The sequence below is a fragment of the Mizuhopecten yessoensis genome, unplaced genomic scaffold (assembly GCF_002113885.1).
Source record: "Mizuhopecten yessoensis strain PY_sf001 unplaced genomic scaffold, ASM211388v2 scaffold11161, whole genome shotgun sequence".
In the NCBI taxonomy this organism is placed as follows: Eukaryota; Metazoa; Mollusca; class Bivalvia; order Pectinida; family Pectinidae; genus Mizuhopecten; species Mizuhopecten yessoensis.
In genome coordinates, this window is record NW_018408910.1 from 302,445 (window position 1) to 321,556 (window position 19,112).

General features: G+C 37.8%; 1 protein-coding gene across 1 annotated transcript in view; it reads left to right on the forward strand.

Annotated features, from left to right (window-relative positions):
• LOC110467124 (cationic amino acid transporter 2-like) overlaps nucleotides 1–19,112 on the forward strand; it is a 39,268-nt gene that overhangs the window by 1,710 nt on the left and 18,446 nt on the right. Inside the window, exons 2-5 of the mRNA XM_021524054.1 lie at nucleotides 7,366–7,483; nucleotides 14,603–14,722; nucleotides 16,089–16,284; nucleotides 18,981–19,095. Of these exons, the coding sequence (XP_021379729.1) occupies nucleotides 7,366–7,483; nucleotides 14,603–14,722; nucleotides 16,089–16,284; nucleotides 18,981–19,095 (549 nt within the window). The remainder of the gene's footprint in view (nucleotides 1–7,365; nucleotides 7,484–14,602; nucleotides 14,723–16,088; nucleotides 16,285–18,980; nucleotides 19,096–19,112) is intronic.

Genomic DNA, 19,112 nt, shown 5'->3' on the forward strand with positions numbered 1-19,112 from the left:
TTTCCCCATCACTGTGTATGATCGCGGGTCCCTTTATCTATCGGCAATACTTCCCCGCTAGGATAAAATGTACCAGTGGTTAGTCAACACTGGTTGACAAGCATCGGTACCCGATTACGATATAGTGATTACGTCTCGTTCGAAACGAATACAAATTATTTATGTATCTAAATTTAAACTCCATAGCTGCACCATGCAATTATCACTGTATCTAGTTCTTGTAGGTCGCAATGCTATACTTCGACGGTTTTTTTTATTATCAAAAACAGTCAAACTTATTTATACTGCCAGCGATTGTGGCGTTATAAAGGAGTTTGGCGATAAAGTGAGGAAAATTTGTAAAGGAACTATTAATAGAACGAAAAAAGTGACATTGAAATATGTTGGCGGTAATCGAAGTGGCAAATGCAAGGAGGGCAATTTTATCGAGGGTTAACTGAACATAGTGCTAAGTCTGGAGTTTAAAAGGAATTATCTTCATATCTCATGTACCACAGAACATCAAGAAAACATGCAAATAAAGTGGTTCCAATAATGAGTGAGCTGATTTCAAAAGGATGACCTTACATTGACCTGGTTTCTAGCCCAATCACAGCACTGACCGTGTCTGTGTTAGTTTACAAGATAACATAGACATGTGATCGCCTCATTTCCGCAAAGACATTTTCGAAATAGTAAACTATATTTTGGAAATGTCAAACAAATCTGTGCGAGACTCGTGTAAGATTGCCTTGCCTTTCATACATAACACAGTTGGTATAATTCTGTTTTTCACATCGATTTTGTGTTATGTATTCAAAACTACTTTTTAATGATGATATCATTACAGGTTGTCACAAGGAGTACAAGAACAGATAGAGGATTGGCAAAAATATGTGTGTACCGAATCAACATCAGACTGTGCTGACGACACATTAGTTTGTTTCTATTTAACAGAAATGTATTGTTTCGTAATAATGGTTTATAGTAATTGGAGTTTGTGTTGACATAGGATCAGTCTATGTAGACATAAGATCAGTTTGTGTTGAAGCGAAACAAGTTTGAGTCGACATAAAACCGGATTGTGTCGCACTGATTACGCAATGAATGTTTTAGCAAATGTCGTGATGGTCCTATAACACACATTACAATTGATAACAGACTTAATAATGCCCGGCAGGGCTCTATGTAAATTTGTCGGCAAGAGAAATGTGTGTAATAGGACCGTAACAATATTTGTTAAAATATTCATGATTTATATTTTGATAGAGTAGTTACGCTTTATTTAGTTATTTAGAATAGTTCTTTGAACAGCAAAGTAAGTCTTGACAACAATGAAATTGATGCCGTCGCAATAGAGATTGATGACGTTACAATAGCAAATGTTATTATAGTCTCATAACAATATTTGCCTTCTCAATGCATTGCAAGGATGCAGAGCAAATGCAAATATAATACCATCAATCACATAAAAAGATAATAAAAAAAAACAGTTTGCGAAAGAAACATTCGCAACTTCTTGGCATGATGTTTTCACGGTCATTCATCGCGAAGACATCAGGCTGTTCTACCTTACAGCACCAACCGTACGTGCTGCAGTTTTTCTCCTTGCAATATTCTGCAAATGTCATAATGATACGACTCTGAAAAGATAACCACGTTTCTAAATGAATTGACCAGACAGACCAATCAACATCGGTTGCGTAACCGTAGTCCCAGTCGAGTCGACATTATTGAACATGTCACGTGATCAGTGTCCATAATAAATCACGTCATGTGACAGAAAAGGACAATGTCAGGATGGTGAATGATAAAATCTATTTTAATATTCAGCCCTGTGGGGACGAAATGGAAAGATCTCCTCCGTGATTAGATGTGAAGCACAGCATCATCTTCTCTCGATCTCAATAACAAGGTCAGTTCGTCACATCTTACTCTTTTATTGTCGTCTGGCAACGAGTGGTTGAATTGTTAAGCAAAGTAACGACTTAGACCGGTTTCCGCCGCGGAGGGCCATTTCCCGATACACCTGCTTCACCTCAATGTTTTTTTAAGCACTGTTAACGTATAAGTTTATATATGCGATGACAGCAAGCGCAATCTAAAATAAACTAGTTTTACTTTATGCGTAGGGCCTAAAAGCCAATATAAAAGGCGCAACATTTGAGTAATGGTTATCAAATACCACATCTGCCGTGTACAGTCATGAGGTCAGGGGTATAAATACCAGACTGTTTACCAGATATTTTGCCAACGGGTGATTCACTAGTATTTACGAGCACGATGGAATAAAACTGGCAATCGATTGGGAAAACGTATTGGCACGGTGTTTCAACTTTAACTCTGGCAATCGGGACCGTGGGCACTTTCCGTAAACGAGAAACTATATTCTCTCGTTTACGGAAAGTGCCGACGGTTCCCGATCGAAACGCAGATACGCGGATATGGACATGACACTGAATACAACAGCTCCTCGTGAATATTTACAGGAGCTTGTCATTCTGTATCAGCCGTCCCGATCACTGCGGTCGGAGACAGAATCCTTGTTGTGTGTCTCTAAATCTCGTACTGTGACTTATGGAAAGCGGTGTTTTGGAAGGGTTTTGACCATGTTGTGTACTAGCCTATCATCTGGTACCGGGAAGTTAACAAATTTGTAAACATTGAAGAAGGATATAAAGACCCAACATGTTTCGTCTCCATTTGAGGCTCTTTTGCGCTGACCTCATGTACACATCATCCTGTATATCTATATATTTATATGCAAAAAAAACCCACCCCAAACATCCTTGTGATGGTTACATATCAAAAATCAAATGAACAGAGTTTCTTAGTACGTCCCTAGCGCTTTCACCTCTTTAGAGGCTCGTCAGGGGAATTTATATGCATATGGAGATAAATGTCTTGTTACCTTATGTATAATGCTGATTTATATGCATTTTTTATCTACATTATTTATATACTGTCACTGTAGAAATAATATAGTTCATGTGTTATAAAGTGCCTAAGAGTTATTTCGCAAATTAAATAAGGAGCATTATAAATGTTGTTGATTGTAATATTATGTCGTTTCGTTGACCGACATTACCTGATTACATTTAGCCACAAGGAAGTTTTCAATCGTTGTCCATATCGTCCCACGTGTTTCATTAACCGATATATTAACGGACTATTGGCAGTAACTCCATTTACGAAGTGTCAGTTCTATTTATTTAATGAAACACCCCTCTACAACACCTCGGGGTACAAACCTAAGTGTATGTTGGTGCTTGTAGCTCGTCTTCGCAAGTTAAAAACATAATTGTATGAAGACTTTCCCAGCTTCATTTTACTAAGCTTATAATTTATCTCCCCCTAGTTTCAGACCTAAGGGGGAATAAGACATCCGAATGATTAAATTTATAAGATTTTTTGTTTTTAAATAATTTAATATTCTAGAGAAGGGGGCCAGTCTAACACAACTGCTAATGACGAGGTTTTCATATAGTGTTGTCTCTCATTGGCTATTTAAACATTTCATCACACTGATATTTCAAACAATGAATATGGTAGCATCACTCTTCATCCTGTCATGTAAATAATAAATAACAGACAATAAGCATTGTTAACGTTGACGTCACAATAACATTGATATTGGCGCCACAGCACAGCATCGTTTGTGCCACTTTTTGATGGGGCATTGATCATGTGTTCACGAAAGACAACTCTAGTATTTATGTACGTAGTAAACACGTTATTAACAGAATATTATATTTTTTTGGATGATTAACGGTTATATTTCATTCCAGGGTTAACTATTTGACGTTTGTATACCGTATACCAGGAAACCTTCGCCAAAGCATATATTCGCCCTTTTCCGATAAAATCCATGGTCGCCCAGTGTTGATGTCACCCTTTACATATTGTTACTATATAACGCATGTTGTGTACTAAAATGTGTTGTCATTATATATTCGCCCTCTTTTGAGAGGGCGAAAAGGGTAAAAGTAGCCGTTATACAGTAATTCGTGCTTCGTCATCGTGCAAAAGTATTTAAATCAATTGTGCCTAAATATCTAAACCTATCGTGATATGTTTAGTCAAATAACCATATAAATGTTTGTGAAATATTCTTGCCAAAAATAAATGTGTTTTGTGTATATCATTATATGCTCGTGATTAGTTTGAATGTCATGACATGTATGTTTTGTTTACAGTTTAATTAATTACGAAGAATTTTAATGATAAATTCTTAACAAAATATATCATTATATAGGTCTAAATCATTTTATCGTATATTCGTGTTTGTACATCCTCGATATCCAGGGGTTACGCTCACTTTCGCTCTCTACACCCCTGAAATATGTCATAGTAAAATTAAAGGCGCAAAGATAGCTGTTTGATTAGTGACAGGTAAAAAAAACCTGACCAATCGCTAGGCTAAGTCATGTTCTTTGATTTCAAGATTCAAGTTTATTTATTCACTCCAGATACACATTTCGTGTGTAACAGGAGGTCAATCTTCGGATACATTTTATAATGGCAGACCGACTGGAAAGATTGGTGTATTTTGAAGATTACAAAGGAGAGACGCCCGACTTCAAAACTGACCATTTTTACCGTTGCGTGACCGCAAGATTATTTTGATGTACATCAACGGATCGAACTAGTATTCTTGTCATACAACAAGGTGGCACACACTGAGCCTTCAACTTTGCTATGACATATTCCAGGGGTGCAAAGAGCGAAAGTTAGCGTAACCCTTGGAAATCGAGGATGGTGTTTGTACTGAAGGATGCCAACTACCACCAAGCCATCAGCGCACGTACGCTGTTTTACAGTCATATATTGCTTTGGGTCTGTGTTCCCTTGAAATAAAACCAGGCCACCAATCTTAGACTGATGCCGAAATAGCAAGATGACTACACAAGGACGTAAACGAGGTTTCGTTTCCTAAGAGATTTATGAAGTCTGGCAGATCTAATTTTTTCGACGCTATTTCGAGTTGCGCATCTATAGGATATGGAGACCAATCACGAACCAATTTTACCACATAACCAAGAATACACTAATATTCACACGGAAAGTATGTTTTTTTGGCCATCTTGAAGGCATCAACATCTACCATTTTGATTTCATATTCATTATTTTCGATGCAAAGGCACAATGACATGCATACAGAAATATTGTATACGGGATGGGGTCGAATTCATACTTGAAAGACACTCGATTAATCAATGTCTTAACGATACGCTATATAAAATTGCATCACCTACGATATTTTTAAAACACTTAACCACAGATACTAGAACCCATTTTAAAGTTAACGTTCTATAAATAAGAATTGTAAATCTTTCAGGGATCAAATCTCAATGTTGATTTTGTGAGGGAATAAGTTGGTAAAAGAGATAATTCTGACGTTTGGTTTGGTTTTATTTTGTTAAATGTCCTATCACATCTAAGGTCACATATTTACATTTGCATGGCATTGTCACTATATAGCCTCTTTGAAAGCTGTGTCGTTGATGGGACTTTAATTACCATGCATCACGAGACACAATTCTTAGCGTATTAATACAACACTGGCCGGAACTACAATATCCAATGTAAATAAACACGACGGCTGCTGAAATATCGCTGGGCATTGTGAGACTTGACAATGTCATTGTAAATTTATGTGCAAAATAAAAGATGAAAGAAAAAATATACTTTTATTACAACAAAAACAATACCAATGCCGGCAATGGAAACAATTTTAACGCTCATGCAATTTATCAGATATATCGTCTGTTACACTGCACTGATCAACAGGGGTTCGTTACAAATGTCTGAAATACACATATTCTATAGACCTACTGACACATATATTACAGACCTACTGATATGAGTCACAGTACATAAACATTTCAGACATTTGTAACGAGCCCCTGTGCTCCGTCGTAAGATCACTCACTTCAAACGCTATCAGTTTCACGCGTCTCGCCGCCACGGTTTCCTCAGTTGCTGACGACATGTCAAATAACGAGACTGTTATAGAATCTACCGACTGTAGTCAGATTCCCATACAATCAAAAAATAAATTCATGTCTGGATTTTTCACAAAATGAGCAAAGAGAAACTTTCGAATTAACTTCCAAAAATAACACCCTCGTGGAGGTCAATGTCGGATTCACGGTGTTCACTGTATTTATCCATGCACGTAATTTGTTCTGGGGGAAAATCGGAACAATTTAAAATCTAATTTTCAGCTCAGATTTCTATTGATAAACTTAAATCATCCTATAGACATAGCATACGCAATTGTATTGATACTGAATTGTGGAATAAAATTGAAGTGTTTGTTAAAATTTCAAAGTATTACTTTGTTTGCCAAAAGGCACGCGACAATACGCTGTTCAAATTATTGAACGAAATTGTTTGGACTGTCGATAAGGCGGGCATTTTTAATTTTAAATATGAATTATAAGTTAAAAAAGAACATAAGAGGCGGAGAAGACGTAAATATAAGTATTGAACTGTTTTTGTATGGTATTTAAGATCTATTTGAATGACACAGCTTTGCAAGCAAACAACATAATGCGCGCTAGTTCAATGCTTAATTAAGGACATGTCTCCATGTGTGTTGCGTATGCGTGTATGTGTGTATGTTTGTCGGAGACTGGGTATGTTGGTTTATCTGCTTCCTTATGATAGCACAGATCTGTTAAGCAGGGAGTAACAACTATACATCAGTTTTGAGGACTTTGATATGTCCTGGCCTGGGCACAGAACCCATTGCCTTCCTCACCTGGGCGAACGCCCAACATTAAAGCCAGAGGTGAGGTATTGCCAAGCAAGGCGCTAGGGAATAAAAGGTAGTTAGAAGTAGAGAGAAATATAAAGATTCCAAATATTGCAATGTGTGTAGTAGATTTATTTTGGTCCCTTTTTTTGTCCCGAAGTAGAGGGCAATAAAACAAATCCCCAATTCTGTAGGGGGTTCCCTCATTAGTCGCCTCTTACGACACAGGCAGTGGGCAACAGCTGGTGTATTCTTTTCTTGATCCCCGACCACCAGGGGTGTAATTCTGACGTCATATGATGTTATTACACAAGGTACACCAATAGAACGTGAGTGTATTCATTGTATAACATAGTAATCATGTGATAGATATAACACTACTTTTTAAAAAGGGGCGATGTAAACAGTTTCTGCTGGATATAATGTACGGACACTTTGAGAATTGTTCATCACCAGTGCGATTCACATGATAGGCTGTATCATAATAAAACGTCTATCCAGCGTGCCATATAATTGTCTGGGCTACTAGCCCGTCTCTTTTTTTTCTTAACAGGATTACATTGTACAGACTTTACCAACATATTCCTGATCCTGTACTTACGTGTATGATCTTTCTGTCGTTACAGATGGAGGTGCTAGGTCGGTTCGTCCGTACGATCGTCCGGAGAAAAACGATTGATAACAAGACATTGAAGGATTCCCGACTAAAAAGAGGACTCAACATATTCGACCTGGTCGGAATAGGTAAGGGTTACCTTTTACCCGAGTCTATTCCCAGAGTGTGCCTTGTCGATTTCTGCAGATTCAATATACCTTGTGCAGATTAATGGATATCCGAGAATAACTTTAGAAGGTCGCTTTTAATTATTTCGCGATGGGAGTAAAAGATTAATTTGTTTTCCTACATTGAACTTCTTTCGCTATAGCCATGAAACTTGAGCGACAAGGTCGGCGCAATTGCATAACGGTTTGCTACAGAGTTTGATGTCGGTATGCCCCGAATAATGGTTTGCTATAGATTTGGGTTTTAGCTCGGCACATACCGTATAACGGTTCGCTATAGAGTTTGATGTCAGTACGCCCCGAATAATGGTTTGCTATAGATTTGGGTTTTAGCTCGGCACATACCGTATAACGGTTCGCTATTGAGTTTTGTATCGGTCCCCCCGAATAATGGTTTGCTATAGATTTGGATTTTAGCTCGGTACATACCGTATAACGGTTCTCTATAGAGTTTGATGTCAGTACGCCCCGAATAATGGTTTGCTATAGATTTGGGTTGTAGCTCGGTACATACCGTATAACGGTTCGCTATTGAGTTTTGTATCGGTACCCCCGAATTATGGTTTGCTATAGATTTGGGTTTTAGCTCGGCACATGCCGTATAACGGTTCGCTATAGAGTTTGATGTCAGTACGCCCCGAATAATGGTTTGCTCTAGATTTGGGTTTTAGCTCGGCACATACCGTATAACGGTTCTCTATAGAGTTTTGTATCGGTACCCCCGAATAATGGTTTGGTATAGATTTGGGGTTTAGCTCGGTACATACCATATAACGGTTCGCTATAGAGTTTTGTATCGGTACCCCCTAATAATGGTTTGCTATAGATTTGGGTTTTAGCGCGGTACATACCGTATAACGGTTCGTTATTGAGTTTTGTATCGGTACCCCCGAATAATGGTTTGCTACAGATTTGGGTTTTAGCTCGGTACATCCCGTATAACGGTTCGCTATAGAGTTTTGTATCGGTACCCCCTAATAATGGTTTGCTATAGATTTGGGGTTTAGCTCGGCACATACCGTATAACGGTTCGCTATAGAGTTTGATGTCAGTACGCCCCGAATAATGGTTTTCTATAGATTTGGGGTTTAGCTCGGTACATACCATATAACGGTTCGCTATAGAGTTTTGTATCGGTACCCCCTAATAATGGTTTGCTATAGATTTGGGTTTTAGCTCGGTACATACCATATAACGGTTCGCTATAGAGTTTTGTATCGGTACCCCCTAATAATGGTTTGCTATAGATTTGGGTTTTAGCGCGGTACATACCGTATAACGGTTCGTTATTGAGTTTTGTATCGGTACCCCCGAATAATGGTTTTCTATAGATTTGGGGTTTAGTTCGGTACATGCCGTATAACGGTTCGCTATTGAGTTTTGTATCGGTACCCCCGAATAATGGTTTGCTGTTGATTTGAGGTTTAGCTCGGTACATACCGTATAACGGGTCGCTATAGAGTTTTGTAATGAAACACCCGAATAATGGTTTGCTATAGATTTGGGTTGTAGCTCGGTACATACCGTATAACGGTTCGCTATAGAGCTTTGTATCGGTACCCCCGAATAATGGTTTGCTGTAGATTTGAGGTTAAGCTCGGTACATACCGTATAACGGGTCGCTATAGAGTTTTGTAATGAAACCCCCGAATAATGGTTTGCTATAGATTTGGATTTTAGCTCGGTACATACCGTATAAGGTTCGCTATAGAGTTTTGTATCGGTACATGTACCCCCGAATAATTGTTTGCCGTAGAGTTTGGTTTCAGGTCGGCATGTCTCGTTACGTGTGCAGAAACGTATACAGGGTACAGCTCCATAAAAGGTACATTTGTGAAATATCAGCCAGTACTTACCTTTAAGACCAATCTGCGCAAGATATTCCTTGTAACACGGCACAAAACCCTTCTGATGCGATACCATCTATTAGGAAACCTTGCTCAAGAATTTTATTTTGATGCAATATCTGAACGCCAACAAAAACATTAATTAAAACCTATAGCAAACATAAGAAGGAGAATCTGCCTGAGAGGAGTCTGGAACGGTCTATTAAAGACAACCCTGACTTGTCGGTCAGATAACGCTGTATACATACGACAGTCGTGTACCTTAACGAACTCTCTTTATGGCCATGTAGATGTGAAACAAATATAGCTAACATCGTAAAGGTCCCGTCCTAATTGAGTTACGAGTTTCCCGCTGACGGCACAGAGTGGTGACTAAAGCCTAGTCAGTATAACGTATGGGGGAGTAGATTATCCGTCAATTTACGAATTACTAATAATCATTTCCTTAGACGAAATTCTTGAAAAAAATCCCTTATCAAACTGTGTATCACTGGGAAAGGAAACAATGTTTACAAGAACACTGACTCTGTTTCCAGTTGCAGACGTTGTGTTAAGAGATTCAAACTCGTTATAACAGGATTCATCATGGCGTCACATTAATGGCGTTCCATGGGTCGATTTGTATGTCGTTATACTGTACCTCGTTAGCGTGGGTCACGGTCGTGAGGGAGGAACACGTGACATTTTTATAAGTTGAACACTGAATTATTTGTATGTAACTACACGTATATATATTTTTATGTACTATGCTATGGTATAGAATGTTTGCCTGTCATGCACTCAAACTATGTTATATATACATGACCTCTTGTTACACATATTATGTGTGTCTGAGTGAAATAAAAATCTTGAAATCTTGAAAATCTTGTCACCGCAGGAGATCTATAAGCGTCTTAGAGCTTGAACTCACACATACAGCACACCTAGACAGCCGTTATATCTGGCTTTAATGAAACTGCAAAAACTCGACAGTTTTTTATCAGCAAATATTCACACTTGAAGAACGTCTGTAAGGTGAATCGATCTCAACACATCGCAGGCCTGTTTATGTATGACACTTAACTGTTTAATTGACGTCACTCTACAACGCATGTGATTGTCACGTGACGTTCGCTACACGTGCTGAGTGACATTTACTAATTAGGCCGTGATAATAAAATCACACGTGTCAGGGCGCTCGATTGTTGTAAATAAAAAAATTACAATAATCAAATTTGGATTTGGCTCCCTTGGGTAATTTCATTAAACGACCGAATTGCAGAGAAACTTGTAATTAGTTTTGTATTCGTGTTTTATTTCTGCTATGCTGTTTGTCCAGGCCGTATAGAGTGTTTGTCACTGTCGGGAAATACAATCTGTCAATTCCATGATTCCCAATACAAGCGATATAACCTGTCAAAATGTCACCATAAACGGTCTTACACTTGTAAAAGGTGGTGATTAGGGTAATTTCCGCTTTACGCCGTGGGCTTTGTTGTAGCGACAAATTGATAAAGAATAGATCATTTTTAACGGCGCCTTGTCGCTACGAAAAAGCGAAAGATGCTTTTCTTGCTACTTTAAAACATTATGTTCACCTCTCTACTTTGTTACGTCTGTCCATGTTATCGACTTCATCACTCTGTTTCACATCGATCTGTTATCTATACCAATATTACCATTTTGTTACACGTTTCTACTGTAAATTAGCTTCATGTTATTTCACATTTTTTATGTTTCACGAGTTACTCGTTCTGATAGCTGTATATCAAATATTAACAACCAGAGTAAACTTCAATGTTCCAAATTCCCATTGTTCATTGTAACAAGCGGTTACACCTTGGCTTCTTTACCTTTTTTGGTCAGACAAACCAAGCACGTGATCTTTCTATTACATAATGATAAGGTAACACTATGGTTACATAAGGATTGACGGAGAGTCAGTTTTGATTATTATTGCACACGGATGATGGTGATGATGATGATGGATGATGACGACGACGACGATGATGACGACAACGACGTGACGCGATACTTGTTGATTTACCATATTGTTAGATAGAGTGATCCATCGGGCAGCTCATAGAAAAAAATCCATGTCTTTTGTCCTCTTAAAAAAGATCGAAGAGTTCCACCCAATGGTAATCCAGACGTAGGAGTTATGGTACTTGTATTGTGTAGTAAATTGTACGTGTTTAATGATAACATTTTTTCTTTTGCTATATGACACATAACACACGTTTGATTACAGTTTACCGCTTTAAGGATCCCCGTACCACTGCCAAAAATGAAACTTTGGATACTGAGTGGTTTTTTCGGCAAGACTATCGCATTGATAAATCACTTTAAAAAACAAAACATTTCTTTGCTTGACTAATATGAGATATAATCAAAACGATATAAACAAATTATAAACAAAATATAAACAAAGTATAAACAACCACAGTGTTCCGAGTGTAAAAGAGATCACTGCGGAACCGGATTCGAACCCTGAACTTCCAGCTGCTGAACTATCACCATAACCGATTGAGCTACAGGATTTGGTCGAAGGAAGTGGCCTGGATGAATTGTTGTACAGTTATATACAAACGTAAGCAGTGGGCCTAGGATCCTTCAAACCTTCTCAGCTCGCAAACCTTTTTTTCTGATTTATTTTCGTGTCCCTAGCTCCATGCGTTGCATACTTATTGGCAATGTCATAAGTTTTGACAGATTCACTTCAAATCGAGACGAACTTATTGATTATGCAGAATAATTTTGTTCATGAGAGGATTCTTGAGCAACAAAGCGTTATACATTTTAATGAACTGAAGTGAAACCTCGCTTCCTATGCTATGTCGGTATTGAAATCAATTTCATATGAGATTAATGAAACCATACTAGAAACTTTCATTTTATGGAGGCCTTACTGAGCTTAAAAGAAAACTTCGGCACAAATTTCATCAATCTCAACTAATTCAACCGGGTTTATCATATTACCAAGAATTATGCAAATATTTCCGACAATTATTTCTCCAACCATTGTCAAGTTTTCACCTATTTTGTCTTGCTTTCGTTTGTATTGTTAGAATCTGACCTCACATTGCACAGATTATTGACAGTCCGTAATAAACAGCGTAAAGCAGGAATTACGTGTTGTTCAATGTTGTTCGGTGTATTATAGGAACAGAAAATCTTCTAATGATATCATATGACGAATTGTACTCTGATAATGAAGTCACCAATCGGACTCTGATATCATATATGTATGTCATCTGACTTTTGCAGGGAGAACTTTTTAAAACAGTTTATATGACGTCATTATTTTTTTGAAATATTGCCCACATTGTTATCCAATTTATTAATTTAATTATTTCCAATTCAACAGACCCAAGGGTCCACTTAAATAATGGATAACAACATTACAACACAAGTATAAAATATCACAGTCAGTTATGCATGTAACACAGACCAAAAGATACTCATATGTAAAACAAAAGGAATTAGTGATAGCAAATATTCTTTAACCGTACTTTGAACTCTGAGAGTGAGGAACAAAACATATCACAGTCTGGTGCAAAATCAATATAGTTAAAATTACATTGAATCCTATTTAAAATACTATACTTTCTAACGTTTATTCTACTTCTCTGGCAGTAAAACTGGTTGAAACGAATTGATCGTAGATTACGACCAGGGACTAAAAACCACATTTGCTTGACTAAATATGAACAATCAAAAGCACTATTAACACATTTGTAAAGAAATACACAGTCTAAAAATGCCCGTCTATGTTCGAGACTAGGAAGATTAAAATGCCTACAAGTGTCAGCTTAAGACATGGAATTGTAGTCAACGTGTGCCTTAAAACAAAAATTTTTCAAAAATTTACGCTGTACAACTTCGACCTGGTGAATTAAAGATGTTTGGTAAGGAGACCAGATCTGACAACAGTATTCTAACTGACTCCTGACAAGACTCATATATATAGACCTTAAAACAGGTATTTGTATAAAACTATTACATGTACGTTTTATAAAACCGAGCAATCGCATTGATTTGGAAACAGTACGTCGATTGTGGGTGCTAAAACTCATTGAAGAGGTCAGCCAAACACCAAGATCTTTCATACACATTTCATTCTTCAGGTTCTCACCGTTCATAGTGTAATTAAAATTCATACATTTCTTCTTGTTTGTAAAAATGACCTGGCAGCACTTCTTCACATTCACTTTCATTTTCCACACAGTTCACCAATCATGCACTCATCATATCATATATATCTATATCGCTCTGTAGCTGCCCACACTCAGACAACGTTCTTACACACTTAAAAAAGTTGCTGTCGTCGGCAAACATAAGAGTTTTAGAAATTTCACATTAGATGGCAGTTCATTGATAAAAACAAGGAAAAGTTTCGGTCCAAGTATCGAACCTTGGGGCACACCGGGAGTTACATCACACCCCACGGATGTTGCCCCATTGACAGTAACACGCTGGAATCTGTCTTTCAAATAAGTAGTAAACCAATCTAAAATGCTACCTTCTACACCATACAATTTTAACTTATGCAATAATAATCTGTGGTTTACTTTGTCAAATGCCTTTGAAAAATCAGTATATACAGCATGTAATTCTACTTTTTTATCAAAGGCTTTGGAAATCTGATCGGTGAAACATGCAAGGTTAGAAACAGTAGACCTTTTTGGCATAAAACCAAGTTGCTCATCGCAGATAAGCGGATTTATAAAATTAGAAAAATGGACGTCAACCAGTTTTTCGGAAACTTTAGATATAATTGGTAGTAAAGATACTGTTCTGTAATTAGAGACTTCATTACGTTTACCAGATTTAAAAATGGGATTTAAAAACTACGCCAGATATGTTGTCGTAGCCACAAGCTCAAACAAAATTAACCACCTAGAATAGAAATCCGCATGGCGCAAATGGAATAAAAGTATGCTTTTTTATCACTGAATCTGTAACAGGACAGGGCAAAAACTGACCGGATTGAATTGGATTCGAATCTAATACCCCAGTATTTAAGCTTTATATGGACGCTCTAACACACAGCATGTAATACCCGGTCATCGGCGATCGGCAAGATCGAGTTCTACCACATACTTATATAACGAAGCGTATGATTGGTTCAAAACGGGAGACAGGAACCAACGGAATTACATGTATTATTTGTTGTTGGTGCTAGACTTGTATCGTTGTAACAACGTCTTTGATAGGTTGATAGTGGTTCAATTTACTGTTTGATTGTTTGTAGGCGTTGGCGGGTCTTTAGGCATCGGGGTATACGTCATCATCACGCACGTGGTCAAGCATCAGACAGGACCGTCCACTGTGCTGTCGGTGTTGTTTGCCGGCGTTGCAGCCCTCTTATCAGGTAATCATATCCAATGACCGCTGACGACATTTAAAAAAAATCTCAAAAAGATCACAACATGTGCAAAAGGTACTTCAACATTTTAAGTGCTGTTATTACCATGATCTGATTCCTGTTGAAAAGTCCCTCTGATATATGTTTATCTACATTTCTTATGTAAAAGTTTCTAAGTACATGTAGTTTTATACTATGTATGCTAACAGTTAATGTTCGGTTTTAAATAATTTTCATTCATACTGTCATGTTTCACTCGTGCTGTTATTTTCCACTAAAAATTGCGATATTGTTATTAAGATTGTCCATAAAATACTGTTTTTGAAGAAAAATTTCGGGCTCCTGCTCTTAATCCGTCTAACTGTGGAAGGAGTGTCGTGATTTTTATGGCATGTCAATTTTGAATGGTTGCATACACAACAACAGTTTTTTTATTTGGTGTGTAGGCAGTCATTCAAACTTTGCATGACATAAAAATCAATACAATGTTTCATCAGTGATACTTAAGAAGGGCAGGAGCACAAACAATTTCAACGAATAACATGTTATGGAATTTGTTAAAAGGTTTATTTTCCTTTGGAGACTGTTCAAGGCTATGGTTTACTTTTTTAAGTGTGTTTTTATACAATCCCTTTGAATACCTCCGGTTCCGGTCACCTTGTTAGTTTGTTCGATTTATTCATGATTTTCTGCATTTTTTTTCTCTGAATTTGAAAGTTGCAAAGAGTTGTAGCTTTCTTTAAGTAGTAAATTTTCCACAAATTTCACACGTGGAAGAAAATTCTTAAAGAAAATGCCAAAATAATAAGCAGCTTTTAATATATTACAAAAAGAAATGCATGTCAATAATGGTTGAAATAAAAAAAAAAGTCATATGGAACCCATCCTTAGTAATAGAGACAACATCGTAGCTGAAGGAGGCCTTATATTCTATGTACATATTGAGTAATACCGCCGTCTCAAAGTCAATTCCAATAAATGCTGAAATGATCTATGAAGACTTTCAGACGAAAAATGTCTGGCTTAAGACAAAGGGAAGCCTCACTTAGACATATGGTAAACATATCATAGCAATGTATCAACGAAGATAAAAGAGACTGAAAAACAATAGTGTCTTCATTACAAGCAATCGTCTGTCTGGGGTTCTTTTTTATGTCATTTCGAGAACTTACATTGATTCTAGTGGACAAATAAAATAGGTGTTTAATTAATTGACAATAGTACATGAATAACAACGAAATGTCATGTTGATTTCGCGAATCATACTCACAGTCCGAATAGGACCGTAATAACGAGAACTTTTGCATACTTGATAATCCCTTTGATAAGACTTAAGTACCCCTTATGTATATAATGTCGTTACACCTTGTAGCCATCTGCTATGCTGAGTTCGCCATGCGCCTTCCCCGAGCAGGCGCATCGTATCTATACACTTACGCCGTGCTGGGAGAACTGTGCGCCTTTACTGTTGGCTGGACTATGGTACTGGAGCACATCATTGGTGCAGCTGCTGCAGCCAAGGCATGGAGCCAATACCTGAACGTACTCATGAATGGGACTGTCAACAGGTAAGTGTTGTGACGTGCTCCTTCGCGAGGCAGTCCTAGGATGGGTAATGTGACGTGCCTATTAACGAGACGGTACCTGTGTTAGTAAGTTCACCTGTACGAGGCGGTTCTAAGAAGGAACCCTGACTTGCTCATGGACGAGACGCTTTTTTGGACAACAAGATTACAAAAGTACTGCGTCAGCATTGCGTTTTTACCTTAATAAGGCTGCTTCTAGGTAAATATCTCTTAAATAAGACGAAAGTATTTAGGTTAAAAACTGTAAGTACCTCGGCGTGCTATTGAATGAAGTTGCCATCTATATATATGCATAGATATTTCCGTAGACTAAGCTCTCCAAGAGAGAATATTACATTGGGGAGACAAATCCGGCGACGTATAGGTGGATGGAGTGGAAGTCTATCTATTCTGCGCTTTAATAAAACGGAGTTTAAAACATCAAGCACAATTCATGTATCAGTTTTATTATTTGACTAAATGACAGTTGTTCTTCGTGATCTCTGCATTTCGCATTTTTGTGAACAGAATCGTGCATGCGTCATATTAAATACCAACTGAATCAAAACAATAAATAATGCTAAAAATGTATAACTGTACCCAGTCCCACAATGTACGATTTGTCTTTGTGATTAAGCGTTAAAAGAAGTTATATAGTGTCTTTCAATTTGCACCTCATCAGGCAGAACGCACGTTATTGGCAAAAAGACAGAACCTCGTTAACATTCGTACACAATAATGAACACATTCCTCAATGTATTTCCTAAGAATACAAATGCTTTTCGCGTCAACTTATTTGTTCACTGCCGTGATATATACGACCACATCACAACGGATGGAGTGATGCACGTGATCACGTCGACGTCACAAGCTGCGCAGTGCCATGCGTCAACTTAGGTGTTCACTACCGTGATGTACACGACCGCATCACCACGGGTACAGTGATGCACGTGATCACGTCGACGTCACAAGCTGCGGAGTGATATGCGTGTGTTTGTCACAACAGGAGTAGCCATAAATGTAACAAGCCCTTGGGATTAGCTACTAACATCATTGGATGTAGATAGATAACACTATACAGTGTCCATTCCCGCTACTCCCTAGAGACTCATCAAACGTGCCGTGTTATCATTTGCTGTGGTAAGAAAGACAAATATGTCTGCAGACCTGTAACACGTGACCAGAGGGGAATCTAATGCTTTATGAATCATACTAGTCCGGGAACGGGACACGTACATGTTTCTGTCTTTCCTGAAGCATGCGTACCACATTTAGCTATATTTTGTCTAGAAACTGGGAACAAGTCCCACTTTTGTCAATTATTTTGTATACTTCTGATGCCGACACCGAACCTGTTGTTTCAATACTATTGTCGACGCCATTTTCCTTCGATATATATCCCTTGTAATAGCATCACCCTTTGTATTTTCATTCACATCCTCCCCAAATTAATATTTTCTTTCTTAAGGATCTCTGTCCTACTGCAGTTTGGTTTTTTCGTATGTAAAGTAACCATTACCACCATGGCTTTACAGCTAAAACAATGACAATTCCTCCACGGAAGTGCAACAGGGAAGACAAGGGCACTTCCGTACTTTCTCTTTTTTAATGTATCCAAAACCAGTGTGACGTACTTCAGCTGATCCCAGCAGACAAACTTAAAGATGACAGGTAATCTGTTACCATTTCTTTAATGATTCCTGTCACACTGCACTTTTTTCCTATATACAGTAACCTCTCATTAACTTCCGATTGGAAATAACTGTAGAACAGTTGGACACTTCCGTTTGGATATAACTATAGAACAGTTGAACACTTCCGTTTGGATATAACTATAGAACAGTTGGACACTTCCGTTTGGATATAACTATAGAACAGTTGGACACTTCCGTTTGGATTTAACTATAGAACAGATGGACACTTCCGTTTGGATATAACTATAGGACAGTTGGACACTTCGTTTGGATATAACTATAGAACAGATGGACACTTCCGTTTGGATATAACTATATAACAGTTGGACACTTCCATTTGGATATAACTATAGGACAGTTGGACACTTCCGTTTTGATATAACTATAGAACAGTTGGACACTTCCGTTTTGATATAACTATAGAACAGTTGGACACTTCTGTTTGGATATAACTATAGAACAGTTGGACACTTCCGTTTGGATATAACTATAGAACAGATGGACACTTCCGTTTGGATATAACTATATAACAGTTGGACACTTCCGTTTGGATATAACTATAGAATAGTTGGACACTTCCGTTTGGATATAACTATAGAACAGTTGGACACTTCCGTTTGGATCTAACTATAGAACAGTTGGGCACTTCCGTTTGGATCTAACTATTGAACAGTTGGACATTTCCGTTGACCATGTATCTCAATCGGTTAGTGCGATGAATTATCACAGACTGAACTCATCGGTTCGAATCCCTGTCTAACACCACTGGTTATTTCTTTACAATTTCTTTCTTTATTTTTTTTATTTTTTTTTTTATATAAAAGTCCCGCAATGTATGATTTTCTGTTCGGAAATGATTTAAAAATAGCTTTACTCATGCCAGAAAAAAATAGTTTCCAATACCTTATTGCTGTATCTTGGCAGCAGTACAGGGATCCTTACACCGAACGATGCTAAAACTTTGACATTAAGATATATATGACAAGGTTATACTGTTATTTGTAGATACTTTGAGGAGCAGCTTCACTGGTCGTTGGGTCCCAGAGCGTCAGATAGCCCGGATGTTGTCGCCTGCGCTCTTGTCATCGTCGCCCTAAGCATCGTCATTGTCGATGTGAAGGTAAACGTGTTTTATGA